We start from the raw sequence: 21290 nt of genomic DNA on the forward strand, positions 1-21290 counted from the left end.
CTCTCCTGGAGCTCTGCTACATCACGTGGTAGAAATGGTTCATACACCAGATCTTTAATGTGTCCCCGCAGAAAAAAAAGTCACACGGAGTGAAATCTTGTGATCGGGGAGGCCATTTCATGAAACAGCTGTCCTGTTCTGTAGCACGGCTGATCCATTGATGCAGCAGCTCTGTGTTCAGGTACCCACAAACTTCACAATGAAAATGGGGTGAAGCCCCATCCTACTGAAAGATGAATGGAGAGTCCGATTGCATTTGAGGCATCAGCCATTGCTGCAACATGTCTGAGTAGGAATATCCAGTGACAGTGAGTGCTCTCGGCGAAGAAGAATGGTCCGTACAGTTTTCAACGTCCACTTCTCTTTGCTGGGCACAAGCGACCGGTCGTAACGAATTTGTTGTGCCAGTGGTAAATGGCCTTCCTTGTTGGTGGCTTCTTACCATACTTGGTTCTAAACATCCACTGAACAGCTGTAGCACACTTGTTTTTGTTGAACTCCAACACACAGAATGCTCGCTCAGTTTCAGGGTTTCTCTTCAAAATGACATATGTATGATATCTGTACAATGTTTGGTTCTTGTGCAATAAATAATTGAAAGTGTTCCTGGATTTTATGTTCACCATGTATATGTGAACTTTGTATATAAATAATCAAATTATGCACTTTAGCCATGAATACATGTAAAATGATTAAAAATACATAAACAAATGAACAAATCATTTCTCTCTTCAACATTGCCTCGTTCTGCAGTCTAACAAAATTTTCCTGTAACCTAGCCCTTAGTTTATTTTGTGTGTGTGTGTGTGTGTGTGTGTGTGTGTGTGATTTTTCTTCCACCTCTGCACCTGTCCAAGAAAGTATCTTGCAATTATTTTGGTGGTGTTTTGTCTTTAATTCCGAGTATGAATCCAGCACCACAAAAATGTAAATAAAATATTTAACAAGTGATCTATGTGAAGTACATAATGATAATGCTAAACATAACTACACTAATTATTCAGTCTCTGTAATTTTATTTTGGACTTTTGTCTGTAGTGTTGAATCAACAGAGATTAAAATGTTGGTATCATTATTGCCAATCTTACTGCTGATGAGTGAATATGGAGCACTGTATTGTCGGGATCATGCAGTCAACAAGTGGCATAATAAGTTTAGTGTCTGGGCATGAAAACTCAAAAAACATCTATACATGATGGGAACAGATAAAGAAGTCCCTAAATGTAGACTATGAGGGATGAAGCTACAGATTTAATATTCCAATGCAGAGTATGGAGCCCGAAAGGACACAAAACATTTCAGCCACTAATCCCTGAAGAAATTGTGTCTAACACAGACCTAGTAAATGGACTCCTACTACTCTCCAAGGGTACTGGTTGATTTTACTTGAATGGCAGGGAGACATATTGAATAATAAAATTAATTTCAATGTGGGCAACAGTTGATTTATCTTCCACATTAAATCAAATCAATACCACATACTAAATTAGATGGCTTGAAGGTGTAAAAAAGACACAAGCAATTGAGACAGACTGTACAAGGAAATAAGATTTTTCTACTTACTTATGTAACTGCCAATGCAGATAACCAGTACAATGGTCTCCAGTGATAAGAGTATAACGAGGTATACAATGGGTCGGACAAGTCCTCCTGATTCACAGTGAGCTGCCATGTCTGGATACAGTTGATGAAGCAGTGAATCAACGACGAGCAGCAGCACACTCCCTAGAAAAAAGATAAATGAAATCATACTCACTTGTGGCACAACAATTTTACAAAGATTTTGTTATCTATCTGTTCACATGTCTTTGCATACACTCAGATGACAGGATGGCCACAACAAATAACAGTTCTCCACAACAAAATACATTATCACTTTCAGCCAAAACCCTTAATCAGACTTTTACAGTGTCATAAATCAATGTAAAAGAAAAAAAATCTGCAATAACCTATTGTAGCTATTCTAAGGTATATAATTTGTCCCAAGATATATGTTTTGTTCTCACACATAGAAGACATTTCATTTCATATAATGAAAGTGATCCAGTGGATTTCTAAAAACGCATAAGGAGGAGGCTTCGTATGCTTCCATTTTCTTGCATACCATCTGGTAACATTTAGGTTAGTCACATGCAAGCTGTTCAAACTATGCACTGAGCTGTTTCCAGTGACTCTTGTTACCCTTTACTATGCTCATGAAGTGAAAACTCTGGTTGCCAGTTGCCAGTCCCCCCCCCCCCCCCCCCCCCCCCCAACAGATGATATTCTTTCAACCGTATGTCACATTCCTTTCCATCTAGGTGTCTGTAGAACTGATTTCCCTTTCTGGCAAATCTGCATCAGTTTTGCCATTTTTCCCAATTTGTGGTAAAAAGGTCATTCTGTTAATATATTTGTTTAGTAAAAAACAATGATTCTGTGATTTCTAAATCTGATTATTTTGCCAAAATAGTTAATAAATGAGACTTATTCTATGACAATAGCATTTAATAGTTTAAATTCCTCTTTTCACACATTAATACTGTGATGTTAGCTTTAGGCTAAAGATTCCTGTGTGAGTAAAAATCAATCATAATAATCTGTCCGATAAAGTATAAATAATTAACCACTTATGAATATTAACGTGACTCAAATTTAGTTATATCAGACCTATAATAATATGTTCCTAAGAGTGAAACTTAGTCTTGTGAAATTCAGCTGTTCCAGCATGCGTTTTGACTATTTAACACATAAACATTTATATACACTAACAATAGATTTACATACATGCAGAAACCACATGATGAGGAAGTCTGAATTGATCTTCTGTTTCCTTATAAAAATCAAGGTAGCCATAGATCTTTAGGCTATCGTGTTTCTTTTTAAGTAAGTGATGCAAAATCTGGAACAAATTGCAAAATGTTATTGCCATCTGATTCTTACATTACTGGGGTGTCAGTACATGAAATTGTTTACGAGCATGTCATTTGAATACACTGAAATAGCAATAATCACTCAGTTATACAACATCACAAATTTTTCACCCAAACAAACCATGCTCAGTGATGTAGAATTAAGAAAATTAAACACTAAGGAGGAAAGATTAGTGTCAAATTTCCTATTGATGATAAGGTCATAAGAAACACAGCTTAATCTCGGATTGGGGAAGGATACGGAAAGAAGCTGGACGTGTTTGTTTACAAGCAACTATCCTGGTGTCTGCATTAAGAGATTTCGGGAAACCACAGAAAACCTACACCTTGATGGCTACACTGATTTGATCTCTGTCCTTCAAAATTCAAGTGCAGTGTCTTACCGCTATGCCCCATTCTCAGAAAAATTACCAAGAAACAACTATTCATGTGATATAAGTTTCTCTGTGACATTTGAGAGAAGAATTGTATGTGAACTCGTAGTAGTGATGATGGCACATGTGGTGCAATTTCCAAAATTAAAGCCAAGCAAAATATAACTATCAGACATACACATGAAAAGAGTTATCTGGTGTCTAGCTGCATCAAATGGTTAAAATTCCAAGAGCTTTTGACCAAGCACTTTTTGCCCATGGTCAAGTGGTAAGACTGTCAGTGGAATGGCCAGCTGGTATGCTCTTACATACACTAGCTGGTAGCTGTGACATTTCTGGTGCTTGCGCCGTCGCCATATATGGGCATACATTGTCTCGGCATTCTAGGTGTCCGTTTCAGCTTTGCTGTCACTGGATGCCCCGCTGCATTAAGCTGCAGGTCGCCATCTCTATCAATGATCTTTATGTTGATGGTTTCTTTAACTACACAGTCCTAGAAGTCATTAGTGCGAGTCACAACAGAGGTTCCATCGAATGTGGTCCAGTGACCATTTTCTAGAGGATGTTGAACTAAAGTGGATTTCTTAAGCTAGCACAAGTGATAAAATCTCTCATGTTTGTACCTGCATTTTTCTACACTTTGTTCCGACACAAGACTGGCCACATTCAAACGTCGTCTGAGAGACCCAAGTGTTCTGAGACCTTCAGTAGATGCCAGATTTTGTCAGTGTCAGTTTGAATTTGGGTCTTTTCAGTAGGCAGCTTATCTTACCCTACACAAAGCCACAGAGCACCAAGAAAGCAAGTTTCTTTTCCTGCTCTGTGTCAGTGGTCTTATTGCCTGAGATCACTTTATTTATTTGGTGAACACTGTTGCTTCAGGAACAACTGATACGTATTCACTAACAGTTATTGGTGTCTGGTATTTTTCTTGCACGATGCACCAGTGTTTGTAAGACAGTGCACTTCTGTGCCAGGTGGTGGTGATTGATGGTGTGCACTTATTAACTGGTGTGAGTAGGTTTTCTATACTCACTGTGGCCAAGTCATCCATTCTGTTTGCGATGTTCGAGAATGCTGATGAAGGGCAATGCAATTTCTTCTTTTTTTCCTACCTCCATGGTGAAGTGGATGTTGTTGTTTATGCCATCAAGATGTTAGAAGAACAAGTTTCTCACATCCTTGGGGCCAAATGATGAATGTGTTGCCAACATATTGGAAGAAACAACTAGGCCTTAATAGTGCCATGTGTAGGACAATATCCCTGAAATTCTCCATGAAAAAGTTTGTAACATCAAGAGCTAATGGGATTCCCATTGCAACACTATCTGTATGGCCATTGTACAGAAAATGAGTAGATATAAGAGTGTGCTTAAATAGCTTGACCATGCCACTTACAAAGAAATAGGATACTAGGTACAAAGAATATTTGATAGGCACATTTGTAAACAATGCCACCACAAAAATGGCTTGAATTTCACATCTGTCTTAAAAATGTTACAGTTAGTCTTAGACAAGACATTTATTTGACTAAACTTTTATGTGTAGGGTATATATAGTGGCTAATCACCATTCAAAGGCAAAATATAACTGAACAACTGGAAGTGAAGGAAAGCTTCTGCTGGTCACATCTATAGATGAATGCTCAGAATTCAAGGTAACATTTTCGTCTTATTTACCCTGATCAGGTTGGGGCCTTCAGACTATCTACTACACCAAACCAGGTACAGTCTAAAGATACATCGGCATACAAACTCTAGAATCACTGTGAAGTGCATGGCAGAGGACACTTAGCATTTAGAGTTTCTGTTTGTTCCAACTGTGCATGGAGTTTCTTTTTGTTCCATATGTGTATGGAGTATGGGAAGAATGACTCCTTAAAAACCTTCATACTTGCAGCACTTAGTCTAATCTTGTCTCTGCCATATCTACAGGTGAACTATGTAGGGGGCTGAAGTACACTTCTGTATTCTTCATTTAATACTATTTCTTGAATCTCTATAAGTGGGCTCTCAGGGGATAATTGATGTCCATCTTCAAGTGTCTGCCAGCTCAGGTTTTTACCATTTCTATGATGCTCTGCTGTAAGTCAAACAAACCTGTGGCCATTCATTCATGCTGCCTTTCTTCGTATACATCCAATACCCCCTGTTAGTCCTATCTGATACGAGTCCCACACAATTTAGCAATATTGTAAGATAGGGTACACAAGTGTTTTGTAAGCTGTCTCCTTTGTAGAAGTGTTTGGGACAATAATCAATATAATTCTATCATCAGAAAATATTAGAGTTTTCGAAAAGTCCACCAATTTCTCTGGTAAATCATTTGTGAAACATAAAATTGAATTTGTCTCGATCATTAATTTATACAAGGATGACTACTTTCATATGATATTTGCTGAGTTAGTTACGGTAATAAGGTTTTGATGATCTGAAGATGATGGCCTGGACAATCAAAGCTGGTCATTCTTGTATAAATTTGTAACTAAGACAACATAAATTTTATTTTGAAAATTCCCTGTGATGGGTCAGATCATCCTCAACTGTGTGGTTGAGGTTATGGTCCAAACTGTTCCTGATACCCACAGCAACCACCAAGATCTTTCCCCAGAGAGGCTAAATAAAAGGTGACATATCAGATGTTCTGCTCCCATGACTATTCTCTTGCAAAAGGACCTACTTGTCTTTTTAACTATCTGTTCCTCCCACCACCATCACCACCATCACTCTTACCTTGTACCTATTTTCCTGACCAGTCAAGGTGTTCCTGAACTCCTTTAGGACTACAATACTAACACATCCCGTAGATGCTGATCTGATATGTGCGTCAGATTTTTTATGATATTGCCTGTAATATGTTTAAGATAGAATCTTTTGGGGCTATTGTGTTTTATGACTCCCATGAAATAATTAATAATTCTCTGTTTTATTTGCATTTCGATGATAGTTGTTGGCAAAGTGAAATACCGGTATAACTCCTTGGTCGAACCAATGGGATCAGATGTAGCTTTTACTTTGGCTGTACTTAGACCACACATATTATCATACATGGTAGCTGATCTCTGTCTGTTGTTACTTAATGTTTGACATTTCTGACAGATTGACTGACTTTGTTCTGCTTCTCACTGTAGGCAACGTGATTTTCTGACATGGAGAGTTGCTTGTCCCAATGTGCAGTGTTTCTGAGATTCATTAGTTGTTTTACATCAACCATTAGGCAAAGTTCAGGTTTCCTTCTCATTTTTATGGTCTTATGGGGAAGATACTTGTCATATAGTTGAGTATATCTACATCTACATTTATACTCCGCAAGCCACTCAACGGTGTGTGGCGGAGGGCACTTTATGTGCCACTGTCATTACCTCCCTTTTTTGTTCCAGTCGCGTATGGTTTGCGGGAAGAATGACTGTCTGAAAGCCTCCGTGCACGCTCGAATCTCTCTAATTTTACATTCGTAATCTCCTCGGGAGGTATAAGTAGGGGGAAGCAATATATTCGATACCTCATCCAGAAACGCACCCTCTCGAAACCTGGCGAGTGCCTCTCTTGCAGAGTCTGCCACTTGAGTTTGCTAAACATCTCCGTAACGCTATCACGGTTACCAAATAATCCTGTGACGAAACGCGCCGCTCTTCTTTGGATCTTCTCCATCTCCTCCGTCAACCTGATCTGGTATGGATCGCACACTGATGAGCAATACTCAAGTATAGGTCGAACGAGTGTTTTGTAAGCCACCTCCTGCGTTGATGGACTACATTTTCTAAGGACTCTCCCAATGAATCTCAACCTGGTACCCCGCCTTACCAACAATTAATTTTATATGATCATTCCACTTCAAATCGTTCCACACGCATACTCCAAGATATTTTACAGAAGTAACTGCTACCAGTGTTTGTTCCACTATCATATAATCATACAATAAAGGATCCTTCTTTCTATGTATTCGCAATACATTACATTTGTCTATGTTAAGGGTCAGTTGCCACTCCCTGCACCAAGTGCCTATCCGCTGTAGATCTTCCTGCATTTCGCTACAATTTCCTAATGCTGCAACTTCTCTGTATACTACAGCATCATCCGCGAAAAGCCGCATTGAACTTCTGACACTATCTACTAGGTCATTTATATATATAGTGATAAGCAATGGTCCCATAACACTCCTCTGTGGCACGCCAGAGGTTACTTTAACGTCTGCAGACGTCTCTCCATTGATAACAACATGCTGTGTTCTGTTTGCTATAAACTCTTCAATCCAGCCACAGAGCTGGTCTGATATTCCGTAGGCTCTTACTTTGTTTATCAGGCGACAGTGCGGAACTGTATCGAACGCTTTCCGGAAGTCAAGGAAAATAGCATCTACCTGGGAGCCTGTATCTAATATTTTCTGTGTCTCATGAACAAATAAAGTGGGTCTCACACGATCGCTGTTTCCGGAATCCATGTTGATTCCTACAGAGTAGCTTCTGGGTTTCCAAAAACAACATGATATGCGAGCAAAAAACATGTTCTAAAATTCCACAACAGATCGACGTCAGAGATATAGGTCTATAGTTTTGCGCATCTGCTCGACGACCCTTCTTGAAGACTGGGACTACCTGTGCTCTTTTCCAATCATTTGGAACTTTCCGTTCCTCTAGAGACTTGCGGTACACGGCTGTTAGAAGGGGGGCAAGTTCTTTCGTGTACTCTGTGTAGAATCGAATTGGAATCTCGTCAGGTCCAGTGGACTTTCCTCTGTTGAGTGATTCCAGTTGCTTTTCTATTCCTTGGACACTTATTTCGATGTCAGCCATTTTTTCGTTTGTGCCAGGATTTAGAGAAGGAACTGCAGTGCGGTCTTCCTCTGTGCAACAGCTTTGGAAAAAGGTGTTTAGTATTTCAGCTTTATGCGTGTCATTCTCTGTTTCAATGCCATCATCATCCTGGAGTGTCTGGATATGCTGTTTTGAGCCACTTACTGATTTAACGTAAGACCAGAACTTCCTAGGATTTTCTGTCAAGTCGGTACATAGAATTTTACTTTCGAATTCACTGAACGCTTCATGCATAGCCCTCCTTAAGCTAACTTTGACATTGTTTAGCTTCTGTTTGTCTGAGAGGTTTTGGCTGCATTTACACTTGGAGTGAAGCTCTCTTTGCTTTCGCAGTAGTTTCCTAACTTTGTTGTTGAACCACGGTGGGTTTTTCCCGTCCCTCACAGTTTTACTTGGCACGTACCTGTCTAAAACGCATTTTATGATTGCCTTGAACTTTTTCCATAAACACTCAACATTGTCAGTGTAGGAACAGAAATTTTCGTTTTGATCTGTTAGGTAGTCTGAAATCTGCTAAACAGATAAACCTTCCTCCTTTTTTTATATTCCTTTTAACTTCCATATTCAGGGATGCTGCAATGGCCTTATGATCACTGATTCCCTGTTCTGCACTTACAGAGTCGAAAAGTTCGGGTCTGTTTGTTATTAGTAGGTCCAAGATGTTATCTCCATGAGTCGGTTCTCTGTTTAATTGCTCGAGGTAATTTTCGGATAGTGCACTCAGTATAATGTCACTCGATGCTCTGTCCCTACCACCCGTCCTAAACATCTGAGTGTCCCAGTCTATATCTGGTAAATTGAAATCTCCACCTAAGACTATAACATGCTGAGAAAATTTATGTGAAATGTATTCCAAATTTTCTCTCAGTTGTTCTGCCACTAATGCTGCTGAGTCAGGAGGTCGGTAAAAGGAGCCAACTATTAACCTAGCTCGGTTGTTGAGTGTAACCTCCACCCATAATAATTCACAGGAACTATCCACTTCTACTTCACTACAGGATAAACTACTACTAACAGCGACAAACTGGCCACCACCGGTTGCATGCAATCTATCGTTTCTAAACACCGTCTGTGCCTTTGTAAAAATTTCGGCAGAATTTATCTCTGGCTTCAGCCAGCTTTCTGTACCTATAACGATTTCAGCTTCGGTGCTTTCTATCAGCGCTTGAAGTTCCGGTACTTTACCAATGCAGCTTTGACACTTTACAATTACAATACCCATTGCTGCTTGGCCCCCGCATGTCCTGACTTTGCCCCGCACCCTTTGAGGCTGCTGCCCTTTCTGTACTTGCCCTAGGCCATCTAACCTAAAAAACCGCCCAGTCCACGTCACACAACCCCCGCTACCCGTGTAGCCGCTTGCTGCATGTAGTGGACTCCTGACCTATCCAGCGGAACCTGAAACCCCACCACCCTATGGTGCAAGTCGAGGAATCTGCAGCCCACACGGTCGCAGAACCGTCTCAGCCTCTGATTCAGACCCTCTACTCGGCTCTGTACCAAAGGTCCGCAGTCAGTCCTGTCGACGATGCTGCAGATGGTGAGCTCTGCTTTCATCCCGCATAAGTTTGTTAATAAATCCATTAAGTTTGTCATTTATGCCTAGGAATGGAACAAGTCCTCTCCAAATCTCTCTCTTGCAACTCATCTGCACATTCAGTCACATTAAAGCCTCTGTATGTAGTTAATTGAGTGACTTATGAAAATTATGTCCTGGACAGGTATGTCAGGTCTGATGTCTAACTGGTATGAATTACTCAATTGGACGATTTCATTACAAATTTATCTATGAGTCTGTGACTATTGGTTATTTGCTGGGTAGGAGCAAGCTGAAGTAGCATTACACTTGATGAAAGCATGCACTTGAATTTACATGCAAAAAGAAAATTTATACTAATGTCATCAGCAATAATAATACTCACTTGACAATTTGAGACCTGAAAGGGCTGTTTCAAAAGATCATCCCACTTATTTTTGGTTTGGTGGGATCACAGATAAAGAACTTTCACTTAAGTGATTTGATCTCTATGAACATATATTTTATTTGAGTTCATTACAATTGGATGTGTGTACCGCAGTATGTAATCAGTCAGAGTGTACGTATCCACTTATTGTTCCTCTCGTCTGCTACATCTGTCATGTCTTTTAAAAACAAAGCCATCTACATTATGGAACTGGAAGGAATGCTTGGCTTTAGCCAAATCTCCAGTGAATGTATTACACTGATGTCTATATCTTGAAATATGTGACAGAACTTAACTGAGTGAGCTGGCAAGGACCCAAGATTTGCTCATGTGGCATGGAGCACCATGCATTCGGGTGCAGTTTGAGGATACTCTTGGTTGAAATGATAGCCAGCTTTGGGTCAGCCCACACCCAGTGACAGAGCATGACATGTCTTGCAGAATGCACCAAGGGAGGGAGGGATACTTGGAAGGGGAGGAATGGAGGAAAAGCTGATTAGGCAGGAGCAGATAAAAAATGGTGTGTGAAAAAGAGAAAAAAGGGGTTGCAGCAGATGTGAGGCAAGAAAGGGGCAACAGGAAAATGAATCTTACTAAATAGAGCAAAAATAATCTGAACACAATAGCATTAAAAGCAAAATGAAAAATGAAAAGAGTAATAACAGTGGCACTAATGTTAGGTAAAGGTAAAGAGCTGATCACAGTGTCCCTTGATATCAGAAAGGCATATGACAACACGAAAAAAGAATAATTCTGGAAGTGCCTGAGAAACAGAAATATGCCTGAAAATTTGGCAAGAACAACTAAGATCTAGTATGAACAATGCACTGCTTTATGCAATTTGGCATAAGTCATTTCATCCTGGCTTTAGACAAGAAGTGGAGTCCAGCCAGGTAGTGCTCCACTGCTACTGCTGTTTATCACTTTCATGGGTGACAATGAAGAACATCAAGAAATCCCATGTGCAGTGTAATGCCTTGGCTTTTGCTGCTGATGATGTGAACTGGGGAGAAACAGAGGTGGCTGCACAACTGAGACTGGACTGGTGGATGGATGAATTCCAGAAATACAATGTCCAAATAAGTGGTGTCAGAGCAGTAGTAATGTCACTGTAAGAGAGGGAGATGGACAGGGTGCAATTGGGGGGGGGGGGGGGGAGGAGGGGATTGGGGGGATGCAGAAAACATTAAGATAGGTAGTTACCCCTGGGAATTGTGGAAATCGATGACTACTTTGAAAGCGTAATTTGTTGAGGCAATCTCGCCATGAAAGCAACTGTAAATAGGGTCAGTCAGCTTATGTTTCTACCAACATGTTAGATCACTTGTATGGGATCCAAGGATGCCAGGGAAAGCAACATTGAGTAAATCTAAGAGAAAAGTTGAAGAAACTCAGTGGGTAGGAAAACCAAGAACATGTTAGATGACCACTGCAGCAAGAGGAAGAACACTATGGTGCCATGAATAATAGGATTTAACATGATCAGAATATACGGAGAAAGCTTGTACACAGCATAGGGAAAATGAAGCTGTTAAATGATAATGATGATATGATAAGGATACCAATGTTATAATAAAGTGTCTAAAATAAGTGAAAGTAAGACAAACATGGTAGGTGATAAAGCAAATTATAAATGTTAGTAAGAAGGTAAAGTAAATTAGTATTACACCAGTAAATTGTACCACTGTATAATAATGCTCACTGTATAATAATGCTATGTTCTATGGTAATAACAGACACACAACTAGAATAACAGCTGTACAAATTGACATATTCTTAGCTCCTAAAGCACAGGCTTTGTCCATACATTGTGTAGCCCAAATCTGGAGCCCTCACTGTTCAAAATTTTTAATATTTCACCAAGTTTCTTATGTGGTGACTGATCTGACTTTGCGAGTTTCTTGTTCACTCTGAAGATTAAAATATTTTCCTCCTATGATATAAATATCATGATTTACATCAGATACTATCTGCTGTATTACACCCAGGTCTAACAAGTTAGAAGATACAAGAGGCAGAGCACATCAGTGCACTATATCTGTCAGTCTCATTATTGCAAATGTGGTCTAAAAGGCTAAAATGGAGAGCTGAGGATGCTTTACATTTTTAGGGCCATTGAACCTCACCTGAAATGTGATTATGGTACAGTTTATCTTGTAGAATATTGTTCACAATAGAAACTGGGGTCGACAGAAGCATCCGATCCCATGCGTCGGCTTTGACCCGTGACATAAGGGTGTTGTCGTGTGTGGCGTTATGACGGCGCGGAGTTTGGTTTGTGAGTGTGGCATGTTTGTAGATGTTGTCATGTTGTGGTTTGTTGTGCTCTCTGGTGGTATGTTCAGGGTTTTCGTTTCTGTGGTGTAATGGGCTCAGTTTGCTTTTGCTCATTATCCAGAATTGTTCGAGTGTCGGCTGTGCTTTATAGTGGAATTCGTTTCAGTGAGTTAACGATTTTGCGTGAAGGGTAATTTAGTGTTGTTCGCTGTACATCGTATGGTAATTTCAGTAAAATTAATTGGTTGTTGTTTTTGTTCAGGAATGGATATGATGGATAAAATTAACAGTGCGCAGGTCAAGGGAAGTGTCTGATCCCAATGTGTGGCTGTGTATGTTGATATTGGTATTGGGAGATGTTTTTGAGCTATATAGGCCAAGGGAAGTGTTTGACCCTAATGTAAGGGATCGGGAGCTGCTGTTGAGCTATATAGGTCAAGGGAAGTGTCCGATTCCAGATGATATTGTGTTTACTGATATCTGGGGAGTTTTGTGATGGTTCTTTTCGTTGTTTTGTGTGGTTTTGTATGGGAGTGGTGTCTAAATTTGTTTATATTTAGTTTACCGCCACCCAAAAACACCCCATTTCCTGCGCTTGTCCCATTAGTGTCATTAGGCTTTTTGTGGAAAGTGTGTGTGTTTGTTTCTCGATGTATTTTCGTCCTCATAATGAGTACATACTGACTTTATATGTGCCACATTGGAATCATGGTTTATGGTCATTTCATCCATATTTGTGACGTCATGGGTCAAAGCAGACAGGCGGGATCGGACACTTCCGTATTTCCTAGAAACTGTCTCACTTGTGTGGCAGTATTTGCTGTAAATAGTCAGTTATGTCCATAAGCATATCTTTCATTCTTATGGTCGGCTTTGACAGCACACAAATCTAAGCAAGATACTTGCAACATCTCACTTTACTCATGTCATGCCTCATAATTGACAGATTACCACTGACAGTGTGATTGGTCCTGTGAAACAAGCGACAGCACTGAAGCCAGGAATGTGGTGAATGAATTCCTGCATATACTTCATGATAATGAATAGAACATATCCTAGAATTGAAAAAATCTGTAGACATGCGGGAACAGAACTCTGGCACATTAGAATAATGGCCGTGCAAAAATGAGTTAAAAAGCACATCACATTAAAATCCTTTATGGAGCACATTTCAATTGGAATATTCTTTCCCTGGGTTGGTGCATTCTGTTCCACTAGTTACTGAGTTACAAGGAAGGAGAGTATTGGTTCCAACAGACAAAAATTTTTCTTATGAATCAAGGGTTTCTTCTGTGAACAATTATATGGAAGAAGTGAAAGGCTGAAAGTTGGCAAAAATATCCATGGGGCACTTCACAGTACCTGTGCAACACTGTGCCAGTGTGTGGCTGATGTTTTCCCATGTACTTGGAATGTTTCTCATTATGGATGGTCAGCTAGATTCTCACAGAATATGGTAATTTTTCAATGAATGGAACAACTAAAGACTAAAAAAATAATCTGCTCCCAGACCAGCTTTCAAAATACAAGTGTATGGTAGCTCATGTGCAGGTTACGGAAAAAAACAGCCTGTTGCTCTTAGCTGGTCATATCTTGCCACAGATCGCAGTTGGAGGGAGGGAGAGAGGAAGGGGGCGGGAGTCAAAAATGAAATGAATATAGGAAAAAAACTTGCCTGACTTTACATTAAGAATCCAAGATGACCTCTGGAATGTGACTGCAGCTGCCAGGGATAAGGTGGCAAGGGTCGAGTTATTTATCATGCACTTCACACATTCGGTAGAAACAATCAATTGTTGATCCCAAAGGCTTGTAGACAAGATGTTACACAATGAAAAAAACATGTGCGCACAGAACTACTGAAACAGTATAGGTTTATATTGCTACTGTTCCATCCTTAACTCCATCTCACCACATCAGATCTCTTTTCCAGTACAATCTACATCTACATACATACTATGCAAGCCACTGTATGGAGTATGGTGAAGTGTACCTTCTACAATTACAAGTCATTTCCTTTCCTGTTCCACTAGCAAACAGAGGGGTGGAAAAATGAATGTCTATATGCCTCTGCATGAGCCCTAATTTCTGTTATCTTATTTTCATGTCCTTACACAAAATATAGCAGCCCACCTCTGAATTGCATTGATGCCATCCTTTAATCTAACCTGTTGGAGATCGAAAGAACTTGAGCAGTGCTTAAGAATGGGTCACACAAGTGTTCTGTATGTGGTCTCCTTCACAGATGATGCACACTTTCCTAAAATTCTCCCAATAAACCAAAGTAGATCATACGCCTTCCTTACTACCACCCATACATGCTTATTTTATTTCATATCACTTGCAATGTTAAGCCTTGATATTTAACTGATACGGCTGAGTCAAGCAGCACACTACTAATGGTGTATTCAAACATTATAGGATTGTTTTTCCTACTCACCTGCATTAACTTACATTTTCTACATTTACAGCAAGCTGCCACTCAACACACAACTAGAAATTTTGACTATGTAATCTTGTATCCTCTTGCAGTCACTTAATGATGACACTTTCCCATACACCACAGCATCATCAGCAAACAGTTACAGATTGCTGCACACACAGTTTGTCAGATCAAATACCTGGCAACATACTCTATATGCATGTACCTTCATTAACAGTCTGCAGTGGGGCACAGTGTCAAACGCTTTCCAGAAATATCATATATGGAATATGCCGTTACCCTTCATCTATAGTTCAATCCTAGGAATCAGATTTCCTGCAATGTGTTTTGATGGGATGTGGCCATGCTGTCAATAAGATGTAACGCCATCATTCATGTATACATATTAATGCAATCTTGAATTTCATGAGAAGTAATGTATACCTCCTACTGCAATCGGTTCCTTGATCACATGGAATACAGGCCAATTTCCAAGTCCATCCAATCTTTGTACTGTATCAAATGAAAATTCTACCAACAAACTTAACAAATATGAGGCATAAGTGCTGGCCAATACTTACCTTCATGAGATTAAATGTTTAGTACTGAAATAAACACATATAAAAGTAAACATTGTGAGACCATCCTAGCTTTCTGAACTATCAGTTACTACTTCATTGAGGAGAGAGGAACAGAGTGTGGAAGATTAGAAAGGAAAGGCAGATCACTCAGACCCCAGGACGAGAGGGACCCATCCGTAGGGACAGTAAGGGAACAAAGAGGTAAAAATTAAGGGTAAGGCATCAGAGTCAGAGGTCAGGAGAGTTTTGGGACACAAGGAGTGTTGGACAGCAAGCTCCCATCTTCACAGTTCAGGAAAACTATTAGCATGTGGGAAGTATCCAAATAATCTCAGTGATGTAGGAGGCAATGATTCTTTTGCCAACAACAGAAATAGACTAAAATAAAACAAGGAGGCGTAGGGAAAACATAAATATTTCTGCACTTCCTCTCATGGTCACAAAAGTTTATAATTTGCAGAAGTACGTACCCATGATATACACCAAAACAGTGCATGCAAATACAGCACAATGAAATATGACAAGCACTGTCGATTGCTGGCATCATTCACTGCACTAAGCACCACTGACACCAAAAACACGCCAACCTGAAAAAAATTACTACTTCAATAGATACCTGACCTCAGTACCAGTCAACGAAAGATGCATGTGAACATATACCTACAGCAACGGACAGATGAAACGCAGAGAGCAGAACTGTGTTTAGGGGTGCGAAGTTGTCGCGCCTATTAGAACCGGCAGCTGGCTGCAGCAGCTGAGCGTCATCTTCTGACACTGAGTTGTCATTGAAAAATATTCCTCCCTACAATAAAAATAGATTTGTGTTAGACATTTGGGCTACGTAACAGAAATAACGGCAGTACTGAAACTTACGCTAGTCGATGTGTTAAAACTTCTGGTAAGGCTAACCATCCCTGTCTGACATTACAGTACAACGACAGGACGAACAAAACCGTAACAGAAATGTCGAAATCCGCAATATTTACAAATACCCGTCACTCATGCAAAGTATGTTTACTTTGTGCTTGCACGCTTCACTTGTTTACACGGCAGCCAACAGCTCAAAATAAATAATTCTCTTCCGACGTCGGTTGCTTGAGATCCCTGCCACATTGTCGAACAGGATTTTTGTTAATCTTTCATTATCTGTTAATTGATATAGCTATAAATAATAAGAAAGAAGCTGATAGGAAAATCAATTATTTTCGTTATTCATGCAGCGGAGCTTCATAATTCTTTTACTCATTTGGCCGCCAAAAAGCGCACAGTTTGCGTTCCAGTATGTAAATACTTCTGTATTCAATATATTGGGATTTCAAAAGGAGCTATTGCGGCCAATGTAACAGGGTGAGATCACAGAGTTTAGCGTTCCACTCATCAGGACGACGGTACAAGTGTTGTCCTAGCCACCCAGATTTAAACTAAACTGTGCAGTATTTGTTTGCCTCCTTCTCTGTATATAATTCCCGTGATAAGAAACACAAAGAAAAATGTGGCAAGTGGTTTTATAAATTCATCCAGGTATCATCTCACAATGATGTATTATTTATCGTCTACTATATTTCCATTCTGTGTTATCTCCCCCTCCCCCCCTCCTCCTCCTTTTCACTCACATCGAACACCTCCGCATTCCATAAACTTACCGTAAAGTAGATTTCGATAACCCGATTGTACCGCCTCTGCTCGCCAACCCGGTATACTGCTGCGCCTTCACAAACGCATCCCTACACGTACTCCATATCCTCTCTCAACGCAACTTCAACCTAATCCCCCTTGCAGACAATGAGATCCGCCTCGATATTTATCCATTCTATCAATTTTAATCCTTCCCCACCTGTCCCACTCAACATCAGGGCTCCTCTTTCCTTCCGTCTCAGCACCCACCCGTATCCCTTTCCTGTTGTGCCACCAGCCTCGCCACACAGTACGCACCATTACTGCTCCTCACACCCCGTCCTTCCCTCCGTTTGAGTATCTGCTTCACCTCCTATCATCTCCGTAGTTGTCCCACCTAACAGACCCCTATTACTTTACCCACATCCTCCAGACCTCTATGGAACATACGCACTCCTCTACCAAAACACTTTTTTATCCAATGCGGGTCATTCCGAAGTCATGGAAAAGTGAAGTGCTCAGGTGTTTTTCATAAAAGATTTCACCTCATCGCAACTATGCTTTTAAATTGTATATATTCCTCGTTTTTTAGCTGTCCATCATTAATATTTTAATTTAAAATGAAAACTGCCCTCATTTTTATTTTTCTATCATCTTTGTTATGTTTTTATGAATACTCTTCGCTGAAGAGCAGAGTATCGTACAGCTGACAGTCCACCACGCCGCTCAAATGGAGCGTGTGGGATGAAACACTAAAACATTGTGTGAGATCTTGTGCAGGTAAAGGGCAAGTCAACAGAAATTACGTACGGGATGGACTTGAAGCAACCATAAGTGATTGGTGTGATCAAGTTTGACTGTTAATGCAAATGACTATGTTAGAACTGAAATACATACTCGTGCAATGCCGGGTGCTCAGCTAGTAATATAATAAAATAAACATTATGTTTTCACAGTTTCGCCAACGTTACAAACACATAGACCTGATGGCTGAACGAATCATATAATTTCCTAAGTTCGCTGATAGTTGGTCACACTGTGGACTGTGTGATCACAAACTTGACGTGACAGCAGTTGTTATGGCAGTATGTTTATCAAGCGTTAAAGGCAGTAATTATATTGGTGTTACCTTTTTGTACACCATTATTTTCACACAATGGAAGGTGGTGGGAAAGTAGCCGTAGAAGAATATGTTGAAAATTTCTTAGCCGAGGTAAGTTGGATCATTTGACAGTTGTTCGGTACATATAGGTTGCCGGTCAGCTGTGCAAAACATTCGTATACACCTTACGTTTTAGAATTGTAAATCCTGTAATTAAAGACTAATTAGTCACTAAATGTAAAATCCTTTATCTGCAGCACCATTAACAACAACTAAGATACTTCATCACTAGTTAAAATAATGCTCAAAAGAGGTAGAAATCGCATGTTTTCTTACCGTATGCTCTACCTAGTTAATCCCTACCATAATTATGTACTTTTGAGAACATTTTTCCACTACTGTCACATGGCCCTGGTGCATTCCATTTATAAATTGAAATTTACTTTAGTTGGCTAATACGTAATCATATCACAATCATCTTTGTATTATGTGTAAGTTGTATAGACATTTTGTGTGGGAAGGGTGAGAAAATAGTTTTTCGTACAATTTCTTGAAAATGTAACAGTATGCTCTGTTTTTTCAAATGTGATCTGCCTGCGAGCATTACATCGGAAGAAGACCTCTTTTGATGCTGTTTGGAAACTTAAATTTGATTGCATGTTGATTTCCTGTTTCAGAGATGACATTATAATGACTTTGATTTTTTTCTTTGTTTTCGTGTGACAGTCCCATGTTCTCTTTTATTGTGAAAGTATTTGATTTCTTTCATTGTGCTATCAATAGGGGCTGTATTTATTTTTTATTGCAATTGCTACCCTTACAATGTAAAACAGATTTTTAACTCTTCTTCTCCACAGAAGAGTGAACTGACCCTATCAATACTGGGCATTGTGACTGTATAATAAATTTTTGACATATCTCCTGTACGCAAACCAAATGGATTGCAAATGTATGTCATGAGTTGAATAAAACACAGTTCAACAATTCATGCTAACAGTAAGAGAACAGAATACTAATAACATTTGCTTTTTGACTATATAATTTTTTTTAATGTGGGTTGTGGTGACAGACTGATGTGTAGCATAGTCTGGGATTTAGCATAAGCCAAAAGTTGACAGTTTGGTTGAGGGTTTGCAAAGCCAATATGAATTTTAATACAAAGTCTTAATTGTGATGACATGTTGTTGTGTAGTCCAAGGTCTACGTTAGGTTGAAAGCATACAGGCTGGTTGCGAGATGGTGATGGCAACGAATGTTATGTCATGAATGTGACGGCAATTATTGTTGTCGTATGTATGTTACAAATACTGTATTTCAGTTAATTATTTGTCAGTCACTTCAATGTCATCATTGGTCAAAGCTGACAGGTGGTGTCAACGATTTCGATTTATCCCCACTTAATTGACCAGTTTTTTTTCTTTCTTTCTTTATTGCCCCCCCCCCCCATTTTTTTTTTAAAGTTTACTGAACTCTACTATATTCAATATGGCGTTCTTTGAGTTTTCTCAAATCCCTTTCTGACCTTTTGAAGTGCCATTTCTATTGTAATGTCTTTTCATCTTATGGTTCTTACATTTGTAATCTAAGTTTACTCATCATCCATTTCTGAGCCTAACTAATTTTACTGCTTTGGTCAAAGAGTATTAGACTTGCTGTTTGATTGCGTTTTGTTAACGATGTCAGTGTAAGCCTTTTATTCATTCTTAGTTTCATCTTATTCTGTTTCTGTAAATTTAGAGCATGTAAGATATTTGTGACAGTTTCTCATATACTAGCATCCAGCAGTTTTGCAGAAAAGGATAGCTCTATAAGATATCAGACAGAATGAGCTGTTGCTGTCAGTTGGTGTTTCAAGTGGTTTGTAAATTCCGCTGATAAATTAAATATAAATGTTTATTTTCTGAAATGGCTTGTAAATCTGGAGGAAGTTTATCTTGGCATATACACACATGATTGTGACAGAGGCTGTACGATATCAATTTTAGCAGATTAAATATTGAGCAAGAAGTGCTTTGCTTTATGGAAATTGCTAAAATGTTTTTTCTTTGTACAGAATTCTGCATTAAGAAGAAAGCTGCAGAGTAAGGCTGAAGCATTGTTAATTCTTAGCAAGGAATTAGACCAATGCCGAACAGAGAGAGACCAGTTTAAGTTGATGGCAGAGCAGCTTCAAGATCGATATTCTGCTCTCAAGAAAAAATCTCACGAGATGGTAACGGAAATACGGAAGCGTCCGATCCCGCCCATCTGCTTTGACCCATGACGTCACAAATATGGCGGAAGCAAAAACAAACACACACACTTTCCACAAGAAGCCTAATGACACTAATGGGACAAGCGCGGGAAATGGGTGTTTTGGGTGGGGGGCAAACTAAATATAAACAAATTTAGATGCCTTGCGTAGCTACAATGTGTAAGTGAAGACAGCCATGCATGAATATCCACCCACCCCCCCAGGGGTCGTAACCCCTGCAACCCATAGAAGATAAAGATGCTTCAGTAGCTGATTAGTGTTTTTTGTCTAAAAAAAAAAAAAAAAAAAAAAAAAATCTCACGAGATAGAACGAACAGATCAGAAAAGTAAATAACATAAGTTAAAACAGAACTGGAGACAGCCACACTCAAACCAAACTCCGCGCCGTCATGATGTCACAACACCCTTACGTCACGGGTCAAAGCCGACGCGTGGGATCGGACGCTTCTGTCGACTCGATGGTAACTATCTTTCTTTCTGTCTTTTTTCCTTCCTTCCTTGCTGCCGTTCTTCCCTCATACTCTACTATAGGCTACCACTTACTCGAAGCTGCTTTGTGCTGGTCCTATATGTAAAATTCATTTAGAGAAACACAGTTAAGAAAATGTCAGGTTGAAATAAAGTGGCAGTGTTGGTAATAACAGTGGCAAATCTTGACATAACTTTATACTGAATCTTGAACCCAACATACCGCTTGTCAGTTGAGACAGTTGAACTTGACCCTCAAAGTCGATTCGTAACTGTTCTTCCAAACTCTGCATGATATTTTTCACTCTCACAGCTCAGCAGCAGTCGCAAAAGGCATCTACTGTGTAAGAAATGTAAAAATAGCCATTTTTACAACTGCACTGTGGGCCAGCGTGATTAAGTGAAAGTTTTTAAAGCATTGGTCACTGATTTCAGTTGTGTTAAATAATTTTTAAATGTTTTATCTAATCACACTGGTCTTCATTTTGCAAATTCTTGGCAATTCATGA

At 39.5% G+C, this 21290-nt stretch overlaps 2 protein-coding genes across 2 annotated transcripts in view; one reads left to right on the top strand and one right to left on the bottom strand.

Annotated features, from left to right (window-relative positions):
- LOC124621663 (transmembrane protein 192) overlaps positions 1-16367 on the bottom strand; it is a 37684-nt gene extending 21317 nt beyond the window's left edge. The window contains exons 1-5 of the mRNA XM_047147158.1: positions 16217-16367; positions 16008-16145; positions 15814-15930; positions 2767-2881; positions 1564-1725 (exon numbers count right to left, since the gene is read on the bottom strand). Of these exons, the coding sequence (XP_047003114.1) occupies positions 1564-1725; positions 2767-2881; positions 15814-15930; positions 16008-16145; positions 16217-16255 (571 nt within the window). The 5' untranslated portion in view covers positions 16256-16367. The remainder of the gene's footprint in view (positions 1-1563; positions 1726-2766; positions 2882-15813; positions 15931-16007; positions 16146-16216) is intronic.
- Positions 16368-17945: 1578 nt separating this feature from the next.
- LOC124612865 (coiled-coil domain-containing protein 149) overlaps positions 17946-21290 on the top strand; it is a 53920-nt gene continuing 50575 nt past the window's right edge. The window contains exons 1-2 of the mRNA XM_047141339.1: positions 17946-18170; positions 20113-20271. Coding sequence (XP_046997295.1) covers positions 18114-18170; positions 20113-20271 — 216 coding nt within the window. The 5' untranslated portion in view covers positions 17946-18113. The remainder of the gene's footprint in view (positions 18171-20112; positions 20272-21290) is intronic.

Source organism: Schistocerca americana, chromosome 1 (assembly GCF_021461395.2).
Source record: "Schistocerca americana isolate TAMUIC-IGC-003095 chromosome 1, iqSchAmer2.1, whole genome shotgun sequence".
NCBI lineage: Eukaryota > Metazoa > Arthropoda > Insecta > Orthoptera > Acrididae > Schistocerca > Schistocerca americana.